General features: G+C 33.2%; 1 protein-coding gene and 2 pseudogenes across 1 annotated transcript; 2 read left to right on the top strand and 1 right to left on the bottom strand.

The window, feature by feature from the left end:
* The first annotated feature begins 657 nt into the window (after window positions 1-657).
* Window positions 658-6,051, top strand: LOC145601643 (uncharacterized). The gene is made up of 7 exons (XM_081657694.1): window positions 658-1,188; window positions 1,770-1,910; window positions 1,996-2,361; window positions 2,432-2,674; window positions 2,900-2,992; window positions 5,244-5,444; window positions 5,543-6,051. The coding sequence occupies exons 1-7, from the start codon at window positions 865-867 to the stop codon at window positions 5,753-5,755; spliced, it is 1,581 nt and encodes a 526-aa protein (XP_081513820.1). The 5' UTR covers window positions 658-864; the 3' UTR covers window positions 5,756-6,051.
* LOC145601645 (enoyl-CoA delta isomerase 2, peroxisomal pseudogene) lies at window positions 3,051-4,322 on the bottom strand (annotated as a pseudogene).
* A 12,964-nt stretch (window positions 6,052-19,015) lies between the features above and the next one.
* On the top strand, window positions 19,016-20,020 carry LOC145600693 (cytosolic sulfotransferase 5 pseudogene; annotated as a pseudogene).
* The last annotated feature ends 956 nt before the right edge of the window (window positions 20,021-20,976 follow it).

The raw sequence follows: 20,976 nt of genomic DNA, 5'->3' as shown, positions 1-20,976 counted from the left end.
GTATTTTTTTTTTTGCCAAAAACTTGTTATTTTGTTTAAACTTATTTTAGAGGAAGTAGCTAAATAAAAATAGAGAATAAAATCGAAAGAGATGAATATGGCCCGGTGAACATATCATTTATACTGAATAGTGTAATGCACTAAATAAAGTAGCATTCATATACAATGATCAAATTTATGTAATAACATTATTGTATCGTAAAATAACATGAAATACATCACTAAATAACATTAAAAAAATTTTAAAATAACATGAAACAACAAAAACTTTGTATTTCATGAGTATAAAAGAATGTACATACGGAATAACATATAATTAATTTTAAAATAACATACATGCAAATTAAAATAATAAGAAGTTTACATCAAAATAACATAAAATGTACACAACCGGAGTACCTTGTGCATGGTACTCCTGGAGTACAAAAGAAATTGCGATTATGAGGGCATGATATAGATTTTCCCTACAAAAACCGGATTATTAATATGTTTTATTCTTTATTTTTTAGTAGTATTTATTTTATTATTATTATTATTTTTAAGTTTATGGACAGATATGTTGTGGTTTTTCGGTTTTTCCTACACTAACTTGGACTGGGAGTCCAAACAACACATCAATACATCATCATATATGAAGTTGAATACCAACATCCAACTAATTAACCCCCAAATTTAAATCAACCAGAAAAAAAAAAAAAAATCCAGTTGAATAGTATCGTCCCCAATCATCCTCACACGTTTTCTTTCTCTCTCTAATCCAAAATGGATCGATAATACGACTAAAACCCCCAAATTTGTCACTTTTGACCTACTCCAATCTCAAATTTTCATCTCAATTAACCTCCAGAAACCCTAATTTACAGTATGATTCAAACAAAAAACCCCCAATTCAATCTGCTGTTCATAATTTTTCTAGGGTTAGGGTTTTGTTTGAATTTGGGCGATGCAATTAAAGTACCCTTTCGGGTGAATGATGTTCTTCCTGTTTTACCCCGCCAAATTTCATGGCCTGTACTTAATAATCTTCATAATGCAGTTGATTTGATGCCTTCTTTTGTGGGTTCAATTACCCCTCAAAATAACGAGTCAATTCAGTGGAAAGGTGCTTGCTTTTTTGAGAATACTGCTCGTCTTGAGTTCACTGATTCCGGCGATAAAGGCTTGGGTGGTGGTGTTCTCCATCTTACGGTATATTTATTATTGTTTCGACAAAATCACGCGTTGATCAGTATATGTATTTCTTGTTTTGCTGGCATTGAAGTTATTCTTTAAATTTTATAAAGGTCTGAACTAATTTAAGCTGCTTGATTGTATAATTTGGGTCGAATAATTGGGTGGAATTTTGTGCATATCAATTTTCTGGCACTATTTGTATTCATGTTGAATTGGTTAGGCTGGCTAGTTTGAGATAATACATTTTATCTTATTGTTACTTGATCGTGAAATAAGAAAGCCTCGGTAGTTAGTCGATGAATTTACTAGAACAGTCATCATTCTGAAATTTATGATATGGAAATTGGGAAGTCTTGATTTTATTGGATTTTGTAACTAATTTATAATTCTGTGGTGCTTCTTTTTGAAGAATCTTACAAAATTAGCGACTATAGTTTTTTATTTTTTATTTTTGTGTGTGTGTGTGTGTGTCTAAAAAAGAAGAAATGTTAGTGATATGCATCATTGATGACCCATCAGCAATGTTAGAGTAGAATACTGAGTTTCGTGACCATTTTTCTATGCTGACTTCCTTACGTTACCTGCTTTCTTTGCAGACGTCTTCAGCTCACAGTTGGACCTGTATGGATCTTTATGTTTTTGCGACGCCCTACAGGGTTACTTGGGATTATTATTTTGCCTCGAGTGAGCATACACTTAATTTTGAATCGTGGGAAGAAGCTGCTGAATTGGAATATGTATGTTTTAGTTATATATTTTAGTTTATATAATTTCTCCTAATGTTGAGATACACAATTGATTTTCTTACTGGTCATGGAGCAGGTAAAGCAACATGGGATATCAGTGTTTTTAATGCCATCTGGAATGTTGGGGACTTTCCTTTCTTTGGTGGATGTTTTGCCTTTATTTTCTGATTCAGTCTGGGGTCAGCATGCTAATTTAGCTTTTCTTGAGAAGCACATGGGTGCAACATTTGAGAAGCGTCCTCAGCCTTGGCAGACAATAATTAATCCAGAGGATGTCCATTCTGGGGATTTTCTGGCTGTTTCAAAGATCCGTGGTCGTTGGGGAGGATTTGAAACACTGGAGAAATGGGTCACTGGGGCATTTGCTGGTCATACGGCAGTTTGCCTAAAAGACGAGGATGGTAATCTTTGGGTTGGTGAATCAGGGCATGAGAATGAAAAGGTATTTTCTGTAAGTAATGCTAGTTTGATCCTTTTCTTCAATGCTTGGATTTACTCCTTTGCAATTGTAGGGTGAAGAAGTTATTGCGATCATTCCATGGGACGAATGGTGGAAACTGGTGCTGAAGGACAAATCCAATCCACAGATAGCTTTGCTTCCCTTGCATCCTGACGTGCGTGCAAAGTTCAACTCTACTGCTGCTTGGGAATTTGCACGAAGCATGTCTGGAAAACCATATGGTTACCATAACATGATATTTAGTTGGATTGATACCATAGGCGACAACTTTCCGCCTCCTCTTGATGCTCACTTGGTAATACCTTTTGCCTGGATTCTGAACTGTTTCATCTACTTTGTTAATTTTTGATTTGTTGATCTCCATCTTTTTAATTATAATTTTCTATATCTAGCTGCAAGAATTTGTTGTAGCAGTGTTATTGAATTATTTGGTGCTGCTTTTGATTGTTTTGAATTTTATTGTTATCTGATCTATCAGGGTGGCTCATTCAGTTTCAATAAATGCTGTAAAATATTGCAGGTCATTTCTGTCATGTCTATGTGGACTAGAGTACAGCCAGCGTATGCAGCAAATATGTGGAATGAGGCTTTAAATAAGCGACTTGGAACTGAGGTAAGCATGGCAACCCCCAACCCCCACCCCCTCCTCTCTCCCTATCCCTATCCCTATCCCTATCCCTTGACCCATGCTGTTTTCATTGGGTGAAATAGAGGAAGACAGTAGAACGGCATACAGAAGTGTGTAATTTCTTTGGGTGTCAATACCACTATGATCTTTTTTGCACATTGCTTTTGTGAAAAAATAGTACCCTATTCTTTATGATACCAGGCATTATTACATGTCCATTGATCGATGTTTAAGATGATGTCTAAATGTCCAGGTTTCAAGATGGGTAGATTGTTTTGGAATTATAATTAATATTACATCTTATTAGCTATTAGTAAGCCCTTCAAATAGTAGATATGATTAGCTCTTCAATGGTCTAGATATATGATTGAAATTGTTTCCAATTAGAACCTGTTATCAATGTACCTTTCAAACATTTTAACCTACTAACAGCAAAAACCAACAAGAAATCAAACATACAACAAAAAATCGAACACAAAAACAACATGAATTGCACACAAATACTACAACAAATCAAATGGTAAAACAACTTGAAATTGAATCCAAATACAAACACAAAATCGAACATACAAGCGATTCAAAGCCTCGGAACAATCACATGTTTCCTTATCAACCCCAACTCACGACACAATTCAGGATACAACCCTTTCCTGATCTCACAATAAACCTCACCATTCCGCTTCTTCTTCAACAATTCCTCCCCCAATTTCAATGCCTTTACAAGAACCTCATCCCCATTAATCCCAACCACAACCTCATCAACAACTCCCATTTTCACACCTTCTTCTCCCTTCAGTTTCCTCCCTCTCATCATAATCTCTCTCCTCTCTTTCCACCCAACTTTCTCCCTATACAACACATTGAAATACTCTGGAAATGTCATTCCGATATCAACCTCACTCATATACAATACTCCTTTATCTTTCCTCATCACCACATAGTCGTGTGACAGTGCAAGCACAAACCCTGCTGCTGCCGCGTGCCCATTGATAGCCGCGATCGTCGGCATCGGGAGCGAGATAAAATCTGCGATCAAAGATTTGAAGGATTCTACAATGTGGTGTGAATGATTCATAACATTTCCGGGCTGGGATTGCGCCCACCGTAAGTCGAACCCATTTGAGAAGAACTTGCCTGTTGCGGTGGTGATCAAGGTGAAGGAGGTGTGAGGTGCAGAAATTGTTTGGGATTTAATGTCGGAAATAGCAGAGTGGATGGCAGTGATTAGGGTTGGGTTAAGACAGTGTTCGTCGTTTTCGTCGCTGCTTGTAAGGGTTAAGATGAAAATGTTGCCTTGTTTTTGGATACTACACATTCTGACGTTTTCAGATGAGAACTAAGAGTGGGTTTTATGTTTCAACTTTCAAATTATGTTTGAAAGAGATGAGGGTTTGTTTTCTTGGTTGGTGTTACAGCTTATGAGTAATGGTAACATGGAGAGGAACACATTTATAGGAGTTATTTTTGACAATGAGTCTTTGCTTTATTATTTAACTAGAAAAGATTATTCATTATTCAACATGTTATTCATGTTTATTATTCATTAATTCATGTTGATTTAAATGAATTAGGAAAAGATGGTGCATCCTTTTTTTTTTTTTTTTAATGGTCAATAGTTTAATTGTAAAGTCAGAATCTTGGATTGCCATCTTATTAGCAAATTGACAGCCTTTATAATTAACGGTCAGATTAGCTCTTCAAAGGTTTAAATGTGATTATTCTAATGTTAAGTTCCTCCCGTGTTCTGACCTGTTATTAATATATTCCATACTTCAACCAGTTGTCTTTTCCCAATGATTCTTATTGTAGTTTCCAACTATGACTTATCTTCTGTTTGGACCACCGGATACTCTTTTGGGAATGATAATAATATTATAACAATAATAATAATAATAACAATAATAATAAAAGAAGCATGTGTATATGGCTACAGTTGACTAATTGGAAACTTGATGAAAGCTAGCTAGGACAAGCGAAATAAAATTGACAATACTAGCCTATGCTCTATTTTAAAGTTACTATTTGGAATTTGTAGTCATATGAAGTGGAATAACTTCAAACTTACTTGGCTTCTATTTTTTAGTCGCTATCTTTATGCTAACAACAATAGATATGTAACAGCTTTGAAACTATGTTTACTAATGTCAGGGAGGTTTATGGATAATTTTTAGCTCAACATTTATTTACATTATCCCTTTGGAATACAGTAATTTTATCGTAGTACCTTTTACTCTAGGGCTTGGACTTGTACGAAATCCTTTTGGAGATTGAAAACCGAGGCATAGCATTTGAGCAGTTGCTAACCATCCCAGAGCAAGATGAATGGATATACAGTGACGGTAAATCCACAACATGTGTTGCCTTCATCCTTGCAATGTATAAAGAGGCTGGAGTTTTTGATCCTTTGTATGACTCTGTCCAAGTGACAGAGTTCACAGTGAGTGTTATTTACTTTGTCCAAATATTTCATGATTTCTCATGTCTTCCTGTTTTGGTCACCTTATTTAATGCCTGCATGTATGACTAATACTGCAGATCCGCGATGCATATATGCTGAAAATATTCGAGAGCAACACAACACGTTTGCCAAGCTGGTGTAACACTGAGAACGGGAAGGTTCCGTTTTGCCAGATTCTTGGAGAGTATCGCATGGAACTGCCGGAATACAACACTGTAGAGCCATATGCCCACATGAATGAAAATTGTCCGTCGTTGCCTCCACATTATCAGAGGCCTTCAAAATGTTGATGGTGTTTAGGTTAAGGTTAAGGTTAAGGTTAAGGTTAAGGCTGTGTTGTTTGTTGTCTCTATACCACGTTCTAATGTTGTGGAGCATTGCTTACATCGAAGTTATTTTGTAATTTGTACATATATATGAGTCATCTAATGTCTATAGTACTCCGTAGTTACTTTTGGAAAATTGGTTAGTAGGTTTATGAGACGGTGTATATATAATTCTCGCACAACATTATCCCACCACGAATAAGCATTTTCGATATGAATTTACATGTCAAATTCGTTTCCTATCCAATATTATTCTTTTACTTTCACTTTGTTAATTGTTATCATAACTTGAGCGATTTAAGCCTTTTTTTTTTTCTTTTTTTTTTTGGAAAGGGTTTTTTTTTTTTTTTTTTTTTCTTTTCTTTGACATGAGCTTAAGCAACAAAAAGACTAGATGTTAGATTTTTAGGTTTTGAAGTGATGACAAACAGTTAAGTTGAAAAATAAAAATGTCAAGTTGTCTATTGAATTAATTTAAACTTTTTTTTTTTTCCTTTTTAATAGCAAAAACATTTCGTAAAAGTTTTGTGTAGAACGGACTCACGCGAGTCCGGTCATACAAACAAGAAAAAAAAAATTTGGAAAAAAAATCTTAATGGTCAGAAATTAAATAAATAGTCAGGTATTAGTTTATAATGGTTAGAAATTAGATAACAATAGTCAGAAATTAGATTACAAATATCAGATTTTAGATAATGTTGATTAGGTATTAAATAATATTGGTCAGGTATTAAATAATTTTGGTCAGGTAAAAAAAACCAAACACCCAGCCCATCAACTCCTCACCTGTAGTACCGTCCACCACTCGCTGAAGAAATCAAAGAAGAAGGAGCTGACACTGTTATATAAGGTACTGAAATTGCTTGGAGTAAGATAAAAGTATTATCAGGAAAAGAAGAGTCTTAGAAAATCTCGAGGAATTATGTGTAGAAGCTAAACTAATGATCTGAAGTCGTTAGACCATGAAAACATTACGAAATGCTTCCATTAATGGATTGATGATGACCAGAAAGTTGTCAACATGATTACTGAGCATTGTTTTTCCGGAAATCTGACAGACTACAACAGAGATAATCTTGTAGGAAATACGTCGATCAAGAATTGGTGCAGACAGATTTTAAGCGCGTTACATTATCTTCATGCTCATAAACCGGACTCACATGAGTCTGTTCTACGCAAAACCTTCTCAAATATTTCATTAATAAAGTCATACGACATCTACAATAGAGATTCGACGTTAACAAATACATAAGATATTGAATCAAATTGAATTTTCCTTCATAAAACTACGATCGTCGAGTAGATTTTGCAATGTGGAGCATCTTCCGCTTATATCGCTGAAAATTACATCCTTGTTGAAGAGACAATCTAATGATCCTTTGTAGCCGTGAGGATGTTTTCTTTCTGTATCATCTGTCCGTATTCGAAAACTTGATAACTTTTTCACCAACGAAATAATTTTACGACAATCCATTAGATCTACTACCATGGATTCAAAACTAAGAAATTTCTCCCTCAAAAAGAGGAGATACATATTGTCTTTCGAAGGAGGTCGAAAAACTCTTATCTTTCAAAGGAGATTGGAAACCCTTTCTTTCGAGGTTGAAAGGTCCCTCCTTAAAGGAGGAAGCATTATAATAAACCTAAAAAAACTATAAAGAAACAAGGATTGGGGCTTTCCACAGATTAAAATCGATAGAAGCCCCTTCAAGAATTCAACGATGGAGGCTAGGGTATTGGAGAAAGAAAGGAGGAGAGAGAGTAGAGAATAAGTTATACAATAATTAAATTTGAATTATTAATTATCTTTTTGGAAAATTAATTAATTGGTTTAACACTACTTTAATTTATTGAAGTGATGACAAACCGTTTAGTACGAGTATCTTTTTAAATAAATGCACTAACTCATTTCCATTGGTTAACATTAGGTGATTAGAATCCTAAGTGATTACTATTTTTGTACCACAATTTATCTTTCTCACTGGATGATTTACTTCAATCACAACTATTAACCTCACTATCTTTCTTTTACAATTTTTTAATACTCCAACTACCCCACTTACCTTTTATTTTATTTAAGTCAATTAAATTGCCTAAAGCTATGTACCGGTCAAACTGTAACACTTAAAAAAACACGGAGGGAGTATATAAATCATACGCATGAATAGTTTATGAGCGATTTTTCGAAAACAGAGGTTTTTTTTTAGAAAAAGTAATATATATCATCAAAATTTTGAAAATGTTTAATATGGAAGAGAAATATAGAGAGATGATGGAAATTTTGTTACGTTCTGCATATTATTCCATCTAGGACGGGATATATAAACATGTATATTATCTAGGGTTCCATCACCGGATAAGATCAAATACCCAACTCTAGAATACCTAATAATGCGCATAAGATGCTGCCTTGTTAAAAACCTTACCAGGAAAAACCATAATTAAGGAAAAAAAAAAAAGAATGCAGCACGCATTAACTCCCCCTCATGACTACATCACTTGAGATTTAAGACGACGCAGTCCAAGGCCGTAAGCTAACTTTTTGAATGTAGCTGTTGGAAGCGCCTAAGTAAACAAATCTGCCAAGTTTTCACTCAAGCGAATCTTAAGGACTTTTATATCACCATTCTTCTGGAGATCATGAGTGTAGAAGAATTTGGTAAAATGTGTTTTGTTCTATCACCTTTGATATACCCTTCCTTAAGCTGGACGATGCGTGCTGCATTATCCTCATATAAAATTGTTGGAACTTCTCTCTCGGAGTTTATACCACAATCTGTTTGTATATGTTGAATTACAGACCTTAACCATACACATTCACGACTAGCCTCATGGATTGCCAAAATTTCTGCATGGTTAGAAGAAGTAGCTGCAATTGTTTGTTTCATAGAACGCCAAGAAATAGAAGTACCTCCACACATAAACACATATCCAGTTTGTGATCTAGTATTATAAGGATCAGACATATACCCTGCATCTACAAAACCAATCAAACCTTCTTTGGATAGGTTAGAGAAAAACAAACCCATATCGATCTTTCGTACCTTGAAGGTAACAAAGTACATGCTTAACCCCATTCCAATGCCTTCGGGTGGGGCATAATCTAAATCTTGCTAACAAATTTACTGAAAATGATATGTCGGGTCGTGTAAGACTAGCAAGATACATAAATGCCCCTATTGCACTTAAATATTCTCTTCTTCCAGTTTTCTAGTTTTTCCAGAAATTAACCTCCCATACTCAGTATCACTCTCTTTCTCCCTCTCAGCTACTCTAGGTCAAAATCAAACACACTTTCTCTCTCCTCTTTTCTTCTTCCAATTTTCTGGGTTTCCTAGATATCAATTAATTTGAAGTCATTTAAGGGTTCAAATGTGTTCATGTCCAGAAATTTAGTACCTCCCGAAGACCTGAAGTGTTCGATTTCTCTTTACAATTCCCCAAAACTCAACGTTGCTAATGTTATTTTGATGTGAACTTTTTATTATTTTAATTTTTATATATGTTATTTTTAAATAAGTTCATATTATTTTATTTTAAATAGCATGAGTTGAGATTGAAGTATAATAAGTAAATATGAAATAACATATTGTTTTAACAAAATAACACAAGATTTAAACAAATAACATAAAGTGTAGGCAAAATAACACAACTATATTGTGTATGGAGTATCATGATCCAGAGTACTCCAAGAGTATATAATACTAATTGATCAAATAAACAAAGTATATAGTAATCACATGCAAGTACAGCAGAATTCATATACATATATACATACATGATGACACGCTATGTTCATGAATACAAAGTCAGATTATGAATTGCTAAGTAAATAAAGAGACAAAATAGCCATGAATGATCATAAAGTAAAACCTCTAAGGATATGACGCATGCATATAGTGTATAATGGGTTAAACAAACCACCAATTAACAATATATAAGTCCAATAATTATGTCAATTATTTGATCAATCACAGAAGTAAGCCACATGGTCCAAAATCATAGATTCAATTAATTCAATTAACCAAATAAATAATTTACATTCCAACTTGCATACATATTTATATATATCTACAACGATTTGGAGAAAATTTATTAATAAATAAGCATAAAACGAAGTATATGCGTACCTCTTGTTGGTTTTCTTGATTATTGTGGTTAATTGTACTGTGTGCAGAGAAGGTGTTGATAACGTGTTAAATATGGAAGAGAAATATAGAGAGATGAGAGAAATTTTGCTACATTCTATATATTATTCCATCTAGTACGGGATATATATACATGTACATTATCTAGGGTTCCATCATCGGATAAGATCAAATACCCAACTCTAAAATGTTCTAGATTGTACATGGGATAATAGTCATCCACATTTAGATATTTCATAACTGAAAAGTAATTTTTTTTGTTTAATAATTTTTTTTCATATCCGTTAAATTGAAATGAACTACTCAGAACTGGTCAACATATATTACTTAATTTTTTTTTTCACATCTCGATAAATTGAAATAAACTACTCATAATTTAAAATGTCAAGTGACATTGTCTTATAATCTAGCTACGGAATCCGCCTTTATTTGTTAGTGATATAGGAGTAATATTACATAACTACATAAGTAAGATGTTATATTCTTATTAACTGAATTAAGGCCCATATATATGGTAGACTGGTAATATCATATTTTATCTTATTTCATGATTAAAAACAAAATTTAGTTGCATTCAGCTTACTCAACAAAACAATGAGCTAAAACCACTCACCATTTTCGCCCTACGGATTTGAAACAGCAATATGCAGTGATAATTGTTTTGGATAAGGATTGAGGGTCTCTTCTAAATTGGGTATTTAATCGCTACTGGATAAGGATTTATCTCGACAGGATGTCCAGCCCCTAAGAGGATTATTGATCTGGCCTTATCCAGTTAGCTCTGAAGTTCAAAGGACACTTATAAGTGAGGGGGAGTGTTGAAACCCATTGTAGCCCACTTATGAGTGTCCCACATTGGAGAAAGAGGAGAGATGGTTTCACTTTATAAGGTAGAGGAGTACCTCCTACTATTGCCAATTGGTTTTAGTATGGAAGCTCCAAAGCCTTGTTTGTGGCCCTGTTAAATTTCGAAACAATATGAAATGGGCCTGGGCAACCCGAACAAGGAGGAGGAGAGTTAGGTCTACAAACAAGGCTTTGGAGCTTCCATACTAAAACCAATTGGCAATAGTAGGAGGTACTCCTCTACCTTATAAAGTGAAATCTTCTCTCCTCTTTCTCCAATGTGGGACACTCATAAGTGGGCTACAATGGGATTCAACAGGCCCAAACTCTCCTCCTCCTTGTTCGGTTGCCCAGGCCCATTTCATATTGTTTCGAAATTTAACATCTACCTCCTACTATTGCCAATTGGTTTTAGTATGGAAGCTCCAAAAAAACCTTGTTTGTGGACCAAAACTCTCCTCCACTACAAGAAAACGCTCATTTACCGATGGGATTTACCGATGGCTAGAAAAATCCATCGGTAAAAAAATAATTTACCGATGGTTTTACTTAGCCATCGGTATTTTGAGAAATACCGATGGCCTGGCTATCGGTATATTTTTTCCGATGGCTTTCTTCCATCGGTAAAATATTATATTTTAAAACAAAATTTAAAATTTTTACCAATGGCTATAAACCATCGGTATAAAATAAATACCGATGGCTTTTAGCTATCGGTATTTTACCGATGGTTACAAGCCATCGGTAATTTTTAAAAAAAAATGAAGTAAAACCCTTTTCTATTTTTCTATCTTCTTATCATCTTCTTTTTCTCACGCCTCTCTCATCTCTTTTTCTCTCTCCTCTCTCTCTCCTCCTTCCCCCTTTTGCTCTTTTCGTTCTCCTCTCACTCTTCCATTCCCTTGTTTCTTTTTTTCTTTTCCTCATCACTCATCTCACTTCTCTACCCTCCCTCTAAGTTTTGTTCTTTCTCATGGTGTTTGTGGCTTTGTTCGACGGTGTTCATGGGCTATTTGTGGGTTTTTCGGCGGCAATGTGGTTTTTTTGGTCAAATTCGACCATAAAAACTCCAGATCTGGAGTTTTGATGGTCGAATTAGACCATTTAAACCTTGAGAAGTGAAAAGAAAATCTAAAGGTATGTTATTTGTGGTTGAATATTCGTTGGTTTTTTTTGTTTTTCGTGGGTTTTGTTGTTGATGTTCGTGGGTTTTGTGGTTAATTTCATGGGTTTTGTGGTTGGTTTTTCTGATTTATTTGATAGATTTTCGAGGGAGTTGTGTTTGATTTTCCTTGGTTTTTGGTTGATTTTCGATGAATTATTGTGGTTGATTTTCGATGAATTATTGTGGTTGATTTTCATTGGTTTTTTTGGTTGATTTTTGTTGATTTTCGTTAGTTTTTATGGTTGATTTTCATGGATTATTGGTTGTTTTTCTTGAATTTATGAGGGTGGTGGTGGTTGCGGTGGCTGGAACTTAGGTGGTGTGGGGTGGTTGGCCGTTTGGGTAGGGGCTAGTAGCTAGTAGGGGATTGGGCCATTGGGGTGGGGGACTGGGGGTAGGGGTATGGGGCTGGGGCAGGGGCAGGGAGTAATAAGGTGGGTAGGTGGGTTTTTAAATTTTTTTTTATTTTTTAAAAATAATTACCGATGGCAAAAACCATCGGCAATATTAATATACCGATGGTTTTCCGCCATCGGTAAAAACAAACCGATGGTTTAAGCCATCGTTATTTTAAAAATCACCGATGGAGTTTGGCTATCGGTAAAACCATCGGTATTATTTTTACCGATGGCTTTTCCATCGGTATTTTCAGATTTTCCGACGAATTGTTATCCGAAGGCCAAAATACCGATGGCAGCCATCGGTAAACGTGATACCGATGGTTTTTTATATATTTACCGATGGATTTTGGCCATCGGTATTAGGATTTTTTCTAGTAGTGCTCCTCCTTGTTCGGGTTGCCCAGGCCCATTTCATATTGTTTCGAAATTTAACATGGTATCAGAGTCCGGGTCTTTTCTAAACTTGGTATTTAATCGCTATTGGATAAGGATTTACCTCGACAGGATGTCCAGCCCCTAAGAGGATTGTTGATCTGGCCATATCCAGTTAGCTCTGAAGTTCTCAAGACACTCATAAGTGAGGGGGAGTGTTGAAACCCATTGTAGTCCACTTATGAGTGTCCCACATTGGAGAAAGAAGAGAGATGGTTTCATCTTATAAGGTAGAGGAGTACCACAAACAAGGAGGAGGAGTGTTTTGGTCCACAAACAAGGTTTTTTTGGAGTTTCCATAATAAAACCAATTGGCAATAGTAGGAGGTACTCCTCTATATGGTCCACAAACAAGGTTTTTTGGAGCTTCCATACTAAAACCAATTGGCAATAGTAGGAGGTACTCCTCTACCTTATAAAGTGAAACTATCTCTCTTTTTTCTCCAATGTGGGACACTCATAAGTGGGCTATAATGGGATTCAACAGAAACAATTAAAGCAACAAACAACTACCACCAATACCTCTGATAATATCAAAAACCATTTTCTTTGGATTTTCTTTCCTCGTTTGGATAAAAAAAGCCTGTGATGATATCTGTTTTGGAGTATATGGGTAATGAAATTCCACGTGATTATCTGTTTTCAATCACACCCATAAATTACATACCAACAAAAAAAAACAAAAGACGATTTTTTTTTAATTTATTTTTTTATGTGTGTTTAGAGAGCCACGAGGTGACAAGAGCAGATGATGAGAATCGATCTAAGATCTCTTGGAATAAAGAGGGAAGCTCTAACCATTTGAGCTATCCCTCACTCTCACGTGGAGACGTTATGTGAGTGTGACTGTGTGAGCTAAATTCTACACGGACAACACAATTTTTAAAAATCGGGGAATTACATGTTAATCTTTATGATTGACAAACTTTGTCAATCTAAGGTCATTTATGGTATTTCAACCTATTAAGTTGAGGATATGATTGTCAAGTTGCTCTGTTGAGTTGGATTACTACCCTTGACTAAGCATCCACGTATGACAAGGCTTGCATAGTTGGACTTCACGGACTATACCACACGTTCAATGCCGTTAGTCAACAAACATTCAATGCCATAACTTGATTTCATTAATGGGCACACACATAGCATAATTTGGTTTGGGAAAAATGAGGCATAATTTGATTTCCCTACCTTATAAAAAGTAGAAAATAACTCTTAGGAATAGTGTGCTACCAAATATACCCTCCAAAAAAAATATATATTTACTTTTTTACCCTCATTAATATGTTTACTCTCATTAATATTTAATTAGGTTTTTTTTCATTGAACATACCATCAATTAATACAAAGTTTTTTAAAACAAAAACTTGTAATGCCTTTTTTTAAATAAAAAAAATTATAATGTTTTGTACTTCATATGTTATTATTGTTATTTAAAAAGGAAAAAAAAAATGTATGTACGAAGACTTTGTTTATTACCACGAGATGATTTATTTTTACTCCGTGGTTGCTCTTCTTATTTACAATTTTGTTGTCCTTTAATTATTACAAATATTGTTATTGTTTATTAGCTTTTTAATTGTACATTATTTGATGGTACGCACATAAACAACGTGGAATGTAAATGACATTCATATTAAATAATGATATTTGAGCAGATGTTATCAAGAGGTATAAAATAACTTTAAAATCCTAAAATTGAAGGAAATCGATGATAGAAAAAAAAATGTATTAAATATGGAGAGAATTTAAGAGGTATAACTAAGTGGTTATTGCTTGATTTTGTTATTAGTTATAGATATAGATATTACATGGTCGTAGAACATTGAACTTACATTATTAAGTTTTTAGCTACAACGAATATTTCACATATTATTACTCCGTATGACCTATGACCAAGCTCACAAAAAATTCGTTTGAAGAAAAATACGTTAAGTATCATTGAATCATGCAAATCAATTAAGAGTTCTAAACTAGATTAAGATATGAAGGGATGCAAATCAATTAAATATTATTTAATAATAATTTTGAAATAACACTGTCAAACTTTTGAGGGTTTTAAAAAATAATTATCATTTAAGATTTTGGTGGCTTTTTTATATTTCTACAAAACCACTATATAGGCGCATAACCAAATAGTACGTATTAAAATTACCAGATCTACCACCCAAACCAAAGGTGTAACTACTCGCTAATACAACTTCTATGTGCAAAAGCTAACTTTTTCGCGCGCATCGCGCGCGTAGGATACCCTAGTAACATAAAATGAGGGAAGGCATCTGATTTTCAAAACCCTAGGATTTTTAGTACTCTAGTATTGCTATTTTTTTTTCTTTTTTTAATTTTCGATTATATAATTGCTGTATTTATTTCTTTATGCCACGTTTTAGTATCTTTTTTTTTTTTTTTTACTTTTCTTATAAATTGTTATATAGTATTTTCAATAATTATAAAAAACCAATACTTTTAATAATAAAATATTATCAAGTTGTTCACGAGCTTATCGAGTCGAGTGACTCGTGCTCGTTAAGGTTTCGAGTCGAGTTCGAGTCAAGCCAAATCGAGTCGAGTTTGGACCGACTTGATCTTGAGTTTCTTGCGAGCTGCTCAACTCGATTAGCAGTTTAGCACCCCTATGCGTACCCCTGCTCACTGAGTCCCTAAAGACACCGATATAGAATAAGTGTTAGGCATTTAGTTAGAGGTCCAATGACACAAAGTGTAGGATTTTATATACCGGCAATGACAATGACATATTAGGGACAAGCAGGACAACAAGTCCATAAAAATTATATGACATTTATTTGTATAATAATATCACATAATATACTAACAAAAACATAAATAAAAAACTGCCGTAAAGAATTAATATATTATGAAAATTTGTGTCATACAAGATTTAATCAACAAAATAAATATTTTAAGTAGATAATGATTTATAGGTAGATTAAATTATGTTTTGTTTGGGAAATAATTGGTTTGGGTTGGTGATTAGTGATTGGGTTAATTTGTATGTTCTTTTGGAGAATATAATAAGTAAACTAAACAAATAAAAGTGTGAGGTAAAAACAAAAATATAATACTAATTTCTATTTAAAGTTTGCAATTATTGACATTATTATTCTCCTTTTGATGAGTTGTTGAAATCATATATTTTTTTTTAATCTCTTTGTAAAGATCCATATTCCCATCTACTTTATGTTTCGCTTTATCTCTCACCCCAAATGCAAACATGCACTTCCAATTATTAGTTTTTTTTAATTGTTTCAATTATCTTGATTCCGCCATAAAAACCCAAAGAAGCCTTATATAGGGACTTTTATTATGAGACAGAGGAAGTACTAATTATAAAGTACTTTTTTTTAGGTCTTGTAGCACAATACTTTTCAATTAATATTACACTCGGTCCACAATATAGTATTTGTAATTTTGGACATATCATGTAATTCAATCATATACAATCACCTACTTACTTTTAAGCCTTGTTGCACATTAAAGTTCAATAAAATATAAAACTCAGCACACAATTTGTGATTTGTAATGCATATACCATGTAAGTTCAATCATCTGTAATCATCTACTACTTTTTAGGCCTTATTGCACATTACTTTTTAGTAAAATATTAAACTCGATCAACAATTTAAGATTTGTAATGCATATACCGTTAAGTTCATTCATCTATAATTATCTAGTTCCTTTTTGGTCTTGTTGCACATTAGTTTTCGATAAAATATTAAACTCGGTCCACAATATAGTATCTGTAATGCATATATCATGTAAGTTTAATCATCTACTTCTTTTTAGGTCTTGTAGCATAATACATTTCAATAAAATATTAAACTCGGTCCACAATATATAGTATTTGTAATTTTGGACATATCATGTAATCCAATCATAAACAATCACCTACTTTCTTTTTTTTTGGTCTTTGTTGGCACATTACTTTTCAATAGAATATTAAACTCGGTCCAAAATATAGTATATAGTATTTGTAAATTTGCACATATCATGTAAGTTCAATCATATACAATTAGGGGTGAGCGTAGCAGGGTACCTTGTAAAAATATCAGGACCCGGAACCAGAACCTATTGCAACAGGTTCCTAAATATAGGAACCGGAACCGGAACCTGTTGCAGCAGGTTCCTAAGAATTGGGAACCGGAATCGGAACCTGCAGGTTCCGGTTCCTAAATAGGGTACCCTGTCTGTCAAAGTAAGCTTAATAGTTACTTGATAAATTGTGACAAATTTATTTTTGTAAAATAGATGATCACAATAATAGCTTACAACTTTAGTATAGTACTTCAAATATAACAAACCAACACTAATTGTCTAGAATATTTAATACCATATAGGTTCCGGTTTCATGTACCCTATAGAGAACCTGTACTAATAGGGTACTTTACATGTTCTAGATCCAAAATTTTATTACCCGGAACCGGATTCTGTTGCAACAGGTTCCTAATTTTATTACCTGGAACCGGAACTTGATCAACAGGTTCCAGGTTTGGAACCTGCTGTTCCGAACAGGTTCCGGTTCCATATCAGGGTACCCTGAATTTTTGCTCACCCGTATATACAATCACCTACTTCTTTTTAGGTCTTGTTGTACATTACTTTTCAATAAAATATTAAACTCAGTCTATAATTTATGATTTGTAATGCATAAATCGTTTAAGCTCAATCATCTATAATTATCTACATTTGGTCTTGTTAAAAATTACTTTTCAATAAAATATTGATCTCGGTCTACAATATAGGATTTGTAATGCATATATTGATATACCATGTAAGTTCAATCATCTACTTCTTTTTTGGTCTTGTTGCACATTACATTTCAATAAAATAATAAACTCGGTCCAAAATTATGATTTGTAAGGCATTTTCAATAAAATAATAAATTCGGTCCAAAATTTATGATTTGTAATGCATATACTATTTAAGTTTAGTCATCTATAATTATCTAGTTCTTTTTTGGTTTTGTTGCACATTACTTTTCAATAAATATTAAACTCGATCCACAAGATAGTATCTATAAATAAACTAAAACAACAACCGCTGACATCATTACTTTTTAAAATTGTACACATGTCAAGCTGTTGTTAAAAATTTTCCCGCCTAAATCAATTGCTGATATCATATTCTTATTTAATTTTTTACCTTAAATTATAACAATAATCATATAAGACAATTATTTTTATTATTATATTATATTATAATCCATATTTTATATTATGAATTTATGAGTGAATATCTGGCTTTAAAATATAATTACTCTCGGTTATAGGGTACCCCGTAATGCATAGTTTGCTTAAGTTTTTACTCTTCTTCAAAATTAATAAGATCTATATATTATTGCAAATGGCAATTAATGGTTATGATTCTATAATTTATCTCATATGAGGAACATATATAAAATATAAATTTATTTTAATGAATTTTTTTATGCCGTGCATCGCACGGGGCTTATCTAGTTTGTATTATAACGACACACGATTTGAGATAATTTTTGGCACACTAAACGGGACATTTATGTTATTTTTTTGTCACTTCCGAACTTAATTTGAACTCATAAAGGGTCAAAATGACTCCCAAAATTTTACTCGGGCAATTTTTGTCACGAAAAACGTGAAAAAGTATTATTTTTATATATTAATTAAAATAAATGATATTTGGTGAATTTTGAAACTTCATGGCATTTAGTAAATTTTAAAAAAACTCAATGCCATTTGGTGAAATGACCGTTTAATAAATCATTATTTTTTTGTACATTATTTAGTACACCAACTATCTCATTTACAACTAAACAATGAAAAATCCTAAAATGTTGCGGACAAATAGTAACATTTATTTAAAAATGGATTGTGTAATTTTCCTTAATATATGTTTTTTTTTTTTTTTTTTTTTTTTTTTTTTTAAATGCATCACTTTGATTTAACAACTATATTTGACTGGTATATATAAACCTCCACCTACCAACATTTAATGCAAACATAAATTAAAAATTCCAACGTCAAGTAGCACCTAATGAACAAAATGTTAAAAAGAATATGGGCTTCTTTTGACTCGGCTGCTGAGTAGTTGTCCACTTCCTCCAACTAAAATAGTGTTAATTTAACATCATTAACTGACTATTTAGAGAAAGAAGAAAAAAGGGACTGGTCCTTTAACTGTGATATGTTATGTATGTAGAATAAGAGAAATACATAACTCACTCACTCTTTATTTTACACGCATGGCTTCACCATCAGAACCCAAAAACTCATCAAACACTCAAGAGGAAATCAAAGATCTTGAACTCTCTCTTCCTAAAGATGTATGGTTTGGCTTTCCACTTCATCTTTATCAGGGTTATTGGTGTTTAAGTGTACTTTTAGAGGGCATAATCGCATTCCAAACCCACTTTCAAGCTCATGATACTGATATCATCTTAGCTAGCCTTCCTAAAACTGGTACAACATGGTTAAAATCCCTCCTTTTTGCCATTGTAAATCGAAATAAACTATCCCATATTTCCCAACTCCCTTTTAACACCAAAAACCCTCATGAGCTAGTCCTCCACCTCGAGATAGAAGTTTACAAAAATGGCCTTACAAACCCACCAGACTTAACAAAACTACCCTCACCTCGACTCTATGCTACCCACATGCCGTACCATTCATTACCAAATTCAATCGAAACCTCAAAGTGTCGAATTGTGTATGTTTGTCGAAATCCCTTTGACACTTTCGTGTCGTTATGGCATTTTTATCTTGGGTTTGATGTAAGTAAGGGTAGTAACCCGGATAAGGAAATGATGGAGAAATATGTAAATAAGTATTGCGCGGGTGTCTCCCCGTTTGGCCCTTACGAAGATCATGTGTTAGGGTATTGGAAGGAGAGCAAAAAGAGTCCAAAACATGTGATGTTCATAGAATATGAAGGGCTAAAAAAGGAACCAAAAGCTCATTTGAAAAAATTGGCCGAGTTTGTGGGTTGCCCGTTTTCTGAAGAGGAGGAGAAAGAAGATGTTATAGATAATATAATTGAGTTTTGTAGCCTTAAAAGTATGAAAGAAATGGAGGTTAATAAAAATGGAAAATTTTATGTTTGGGTTGAGAACAAAGCTTTATTTAGGAAAGGAGAGGTTGGAGATTGGAGCAGTCATTTAACTAGTTCAATGGCTAAGCAATTTGATCAAATTCTTGAAAAACTTAAGGAAGCTGGTTTTTCTTTCACTTTCTACCCAATGAAAAAGTGAAATATTTCAAAAAGATTTCACATCTTTATCATTTTTTTAATGCATGGTACTGTTTAATCAATATTTTCAGAACGGTTCAATGATGGTTTTGTTACGTCCGTTTCTGTATATCGTACGATTTCTTAAGACGATTCATATTACCCGATCCCAAGTCATTTTAGGAGTAATATAAGGCTTTGTTGTTGTTGTTGTTTTATGATACTGTCTAATGTACCCTTCTTCATTATGCTTAAAAAAGTTTAAAGTACATTTTGTTAAAGTTAGGTCTTTTAAGTTGCTTAATGCTTAATTATTGTAGATTGATCTTTCAATTCAAATTTTTTCCAAATTTGTGTTGTTTAATTTTATCATTCTCTCCCCTGTCTCCTTTAGGTTTTTAGATTTCTTAGATGTTTTGGCCGAAAATAGTGTAATTTGGATATTATACTATTTTTGAACATTTATCTTTAATTTAATTTAGAACTTTGCTTTTGCTTTTGTTTTGCTTTGCTTCTTTATCTCCATTAGTGAAAGTCAATCCCAATTTTTTTTTAGGGATTTTAACTAGATAAAATTATTTTTTAAGGTTTTAATAATAATTGGGAATGTGATTTGGATCCATATGGGCATAAGGTTTGACATAAACTCTACATTTAAAACATTAGCGTAGATTGCAAAGGTCTTTATTTGGAAAGATGCAAAGACATCGAAAATCATTACTCGTGTCAAGCTTGGATAATTTCACTTCAATAAACATAATTTAAGTTCAGCAAAAATAATTTCACTTCAGCAAAAATAAGGTAAAGTGAACAAGGTTTTTGTTTAATTTTTTTACATTTTAAATTTTTATTATTAAAATTATTCATTTTTTATTTTACGTGTTTATTTTTTATTATTAAATACTTCGTATTCATTTTATAGGGCGTAATTTAGCTTTTCTAGCTACACAAAGGTACGACATACAACTATTGCGAGCC

This window comes from Chenopodium album, chromosome 21, assembly GCF_948465745.1.
Source record: "Chenopodium album chromosome 21, dcCheAlbu1.1, whole genome shotgun sequence".
NCBI classification, from domain to species: domain Eukaryota; kingdom Viridiplantae; phylum Streptophyta; class Magnoliopsida; order Caryophyllales; family Amaranthaceae; genus Chenopodium; species Chenopodium album.
This window is presented reverse-complemented; position numbering and strand designations above follow the sequence as displayed.

What these genes read in the sequence shown, in the direction of transcription:
- LOC145601643 (XM_081657694.1), top strand. Translation starts at nt 865, where the DNA reads ATGATTCAAACAAAAAACCCCCAATTCAATCTGCTGTTCATAATTTTT. An exon ending in GTGGTGTTCTCCATCTTACG is followed by an intron (nt 1,189 to 1,769) that starts GTATATTTATTA and finishes CTTTCTTTGCAG; the next exon opens with ACGTCTTCAGCTCACAGTTG. An exon ending in ATAAGCGACTTGGAACTGAG is followed by an intron (nt 2,993 to 5,243) that starts GTAAGCATGGCA and finishes CTTTTACTCTAG; the next exon opens with GGCTTGGACTTGTACGAAAT.